At 47.8% G+C, this 3,718-nt stretch overlaps 1 protein-coding gene across 4 annotated transcripts in view; it reads left to right on the forward strand.

Annotated features, from left to right (window-relative positions):
- The window catches only part of LOC116690692 (furin-like protease kpc-1), a 298,529-nt gene that overhangs the window by 38,971 nt on the left and 255,840 nt on the right, over positions 1–3,718 (forward strand). For all 4 annotated transcript variants that reach the window (XM_032517860.1, XM_032517859.1, XM_032517857.1 and 1 more), the window contains exon 4: positions 3,516–3,597. In XM_032517860.1, coding sequence (XP_032373751.1) covers positions 3,516–3,597 — 82 coding nt within the window. The remainder of the gene's footprint in view (positions 1–3,515; positions 3,598–3,718) is intronic.

Here is a 3,718-nt window from a genome sequence, read left to right on the forward strand (position 1 = left end):
CCCCCCCCCCCCCCCCCCTCTCTCTCACCCATTCTTCTATCCACACAGGACAGAAAATACATTAGAATTTTCCCTCAATGCTTCCTCACTGCAGAAGCATTTGTGGGCTTTTTTTTCCCACTCCTTATTTTTCTTTCTCTTTTTTTCAACTGTATATTTTTTTAAAGACTCCAGTCACATCCGCAATCCCGTGGCCCTATAAGGAGCTTTCACGCTTTTTGGTTTGCTTTAGATGTTTAATACCCCCTCTCTTTTGTGTCAGGGAGCCGGAGAGGCGTTAAGAAGCGCTGATAAACCCCACTTAGATCCCTTCCTGGCCCGTCACCCCGGCCTGCCGGGCCGCTTTAGCAGGGAACTGATCTGTGACGGCCTGCCACTCAAACTGAGCACTTCTGAAGGCTGACACAATGGAGTGAGCAACACACCAGAGGGCCCGGGGGTGGGTGGGGGAGGGTGGAGGAGGAGGGAGGGTGAGGCGGAGGAGGGAGAGGAGGCCAAGGGGTGCCTCAAAAGAAGGCTCGAGGAGGGGGCCAAGGTGCATTTCTCTCTTATCTTCCTCCTATCTTTGAATGGATGCAGTTTCTCCCTGCCTACCCTAGCTGCTCGAGTACTGTAGAGCTCACTTTCTTTTTTTTTTTTTTACGTACTTCTGTGTTGGTTTCACTGTTTCACATCTTCTAGTCTGCAGTTACACACACAAAACCCCTCTCCTCTGTCTTCTTTCTTTCTTTCTGTGGTCGGGGCTATCAGCCTGGCAGCTAGAGATGAGAGATGGAATAAAGAGGCAGAGAGTAGATGGGTGGGGTGGGGATGGGGGCTGGTCGGGGTTTGAATTCCAGATAGGGATCAGCGGTGCATCGGGGTCTGGATACTGGTTGGTCATGTGAAGCGTGGCATCTTGGGTCCAGCCGGGGCCAGGCCGGGGGCCGGCGGAGCCTCGGGAGGCACAGCGTTGTGATTGACAGGCGGAGGGAGCGCGTGTGGTGGTGGTGGTGAGGGTGGGGGGTGAGTGGGGGGTGGCATGTGGCCACTGCCGCTGCCACGGCCATCACTTTCCCAGGGGGCCATGGGTGGGTAGCGAAGCCCAAAATGTCAGCGCTGATATCTGTGCAGCTCCGCTCGTATCACAGCGCTGCAGCTGCCTGCCATCAGCCGCATCCACTCATTCATACAGAGACATGGGAGTTCAATGTGACACCACACCACACACACACACACACACACACACACACACACACAACACACACACACACACACACACACACACACACACACACACAGAGTACATTTCTGTGTACCTTCCTCAATCATTCTCTTCTTTATTTGTGCACAAACATACACACACATACAGTATATTTTTCATGGGATGTCTGCAGCCACACACACACAAACACACACTTTTACTCTATCCATTTTACGTCTTTTTTCTCCTCCTCCTCCACACATTCACATTGTGCTTCTGTCAGTTCTACCTCAGCTGTTCAATCATGCAAGTGCTCCACGGCTCTTTTCTTCCTCACTGCCGGAATTCTTTCTTTCCAAATAAGGTTTTTATTTATTTTTATAGGCCTGCCTTTTGTCTTTTTTTCACTGATCTCAAATCTTGTTTTTTCCCTCAGTCCTTCTTTCTGTCTAGGCTTTTATTCTAAAGGGAGAAATGTCAGCTTCTTTTGCCTTCGATGCTGAAGTTGCACGTGCATTTTTTTTTTTTTTATTGCAACACACGTTGCCATTGAAAGAAGTTGTGTTCGTAAAAATGTCCTGTTGGCGATGTCATTTTTCAGTGCGTTGTGTGTACTGTGTGCGTTTGCGATGATGCGCTGATGATGAATGCGCCGACAGTGGACGGGTCGGTGTCACAGACAGTGTGGTCAATTGCCCCTCGTCCCCGGAGTCTAACCTTGAACAGCACTCCCTAAAGAGTCTCAATCTGCCATTAAGGCCGATGCCTACACACATACACGCACACTCTCTCCCCAGTGAGTGTGTGCCATTAGTAGCTGGCAGGGCTTGGTCTGACAGAGAGCGATTAGCTCCCTATCATGTGTATTGATCACCGTGTCCTGGCTGCTCCTTCAGAGGAGGGGGGGGCTGAGTGGGTTTTACAGTGTAGTTGGGGCTACATACATTTGAAACACACAGAATGGGAGTTCTGAGTGTATTACAGTATCATGTATCATTTTGCAGACACAATGATAAACAAAGCACTACATACTACGAACCTGTAGACCATGTGAGAGTCTGGAATGCACTAGTGTCTGGGTACAATAGTTCACTAATTACATAATTGCATAATTTCCAGAACATGCATCTTTTTTAAGATATTGAGTTTCATGCAGTTTGGACACCTCCATGGTGGGAACTGTGATCCATCCACGATGCATGGGCCTCACCTAAAACATGTGTGCACCACATATCACACTGAGCTCATTATGCTTTTTTTTATTGAATTCAGTCTTGACTCAATATGATCAGCCTACTATAAACACCAATTTGTCTGAGGTCTTCTGTGTTTAATATCACACATATAGCGCTCTTAGCTCCATCGGCCCCCCCCCTTATGCTACACCCGTCGTCCTTGGGTAGTTTAGACCAGCTCTTGTTAATTGAGTCTAATTGAAGAACATGAAGGGGAATAAAGCAAGCAGGCTTTTAGGACATAAAAGACTGCAGCTGCCTCTCAATAGTATTTATTTTCAACCTCTTCCACTCTGATTTAAGTGTAAGAGGACAATAGTGGTTGGACACTCATATGTGTGTGTTTTTGTGCGTGTGTGTCTGTGATCTGTTGTTTGATTTGGTGCGCCCACCTTCACAAGGACCAGCCTCTTATCAGATCAAAGCTGCAAGCAGCGGCCTATAAAAGAAGTGTGTGTGTGTGTGTGTGTGTGTGTGTGTGTGTGTGTGTGTGTGTGTGTGTGTGTGTGTGTGTGTGTGTGTGTGTGTGTGTGTGTGTGTGTGTGTGTGTGTGTGTGTGTGTGTGTGTGTGTGTGTGTGTGTGTGTGTGTGTGTGTGTGTGCGTGTGTGTGTGCGTGCGTGTGTGTGTCTGTGCGTGTACTGTGGAGGACAGAGGTGTAGGTGACGCGGGGTGTGTTTTTATTGCTTTTAACCCAGGACAATGGGACTGTAAAGGAGAGAGCGAGCGAGTACTCTTTGAACTAATGAAGAGGAAACCTTTCACTCTCCTCCGTAAAGATACCCAGCTCTCCCTGTGCTATGGATTTTCCCTCTCTTTCAAAGTGGAAACGGAAACGGAATAGAAAAAAATAAAATAATGAATTTGCTCTGTTTTGCTTTGATCCTCATAAATCCACAATCCGAGACAAAAAGCCAGACAAAGCCAAAAATAAGACTTCAGAAATGGCTTACATGAGCATCTATTGAACAATCACTGAACTTACCAAAGGGAAGCGAAGGCAACAAACAACGTCTACTATTTTAGCGACTGACCAACCAGGCAACATTAATTCCTATTTTCCTCAAAGTAACGTATGACTGTGTGTTGTGATCTCCAGGTTCACCGGGTGCAGAGGCAGCACAGTCTTTACAGAGACAAGCGGGTTCCTGTGACGGGGCCGGACCACACAACCACTCGCAGTAAGTTTGGAGTAAATCTTTCCAGCGACGCTTTTAAAAGGCAACCTAGCACCAGCTGAAGGTCTCGCTTTTGCTGACCTCCCGTGGGTTAACCCTCATGTTGTCCTCGGGTCAAATTGAC

The sequence above is a fragment of the Etheostoma spectabile genome, chromosome 6 (assembly GCF_008692095.1).
Source record: "Etheostoma spectabile isolate EspeVRDwgs_2016 chromosome 6, UIUC_Espe_1.0, whole genome shotgun sequence".
Lineage (NCBI taxonomy): Eukaryota > Metazoa > Chordata > Actinopteri > Perciformes > Percidae > Etheostoma > Etheostoma spectabile.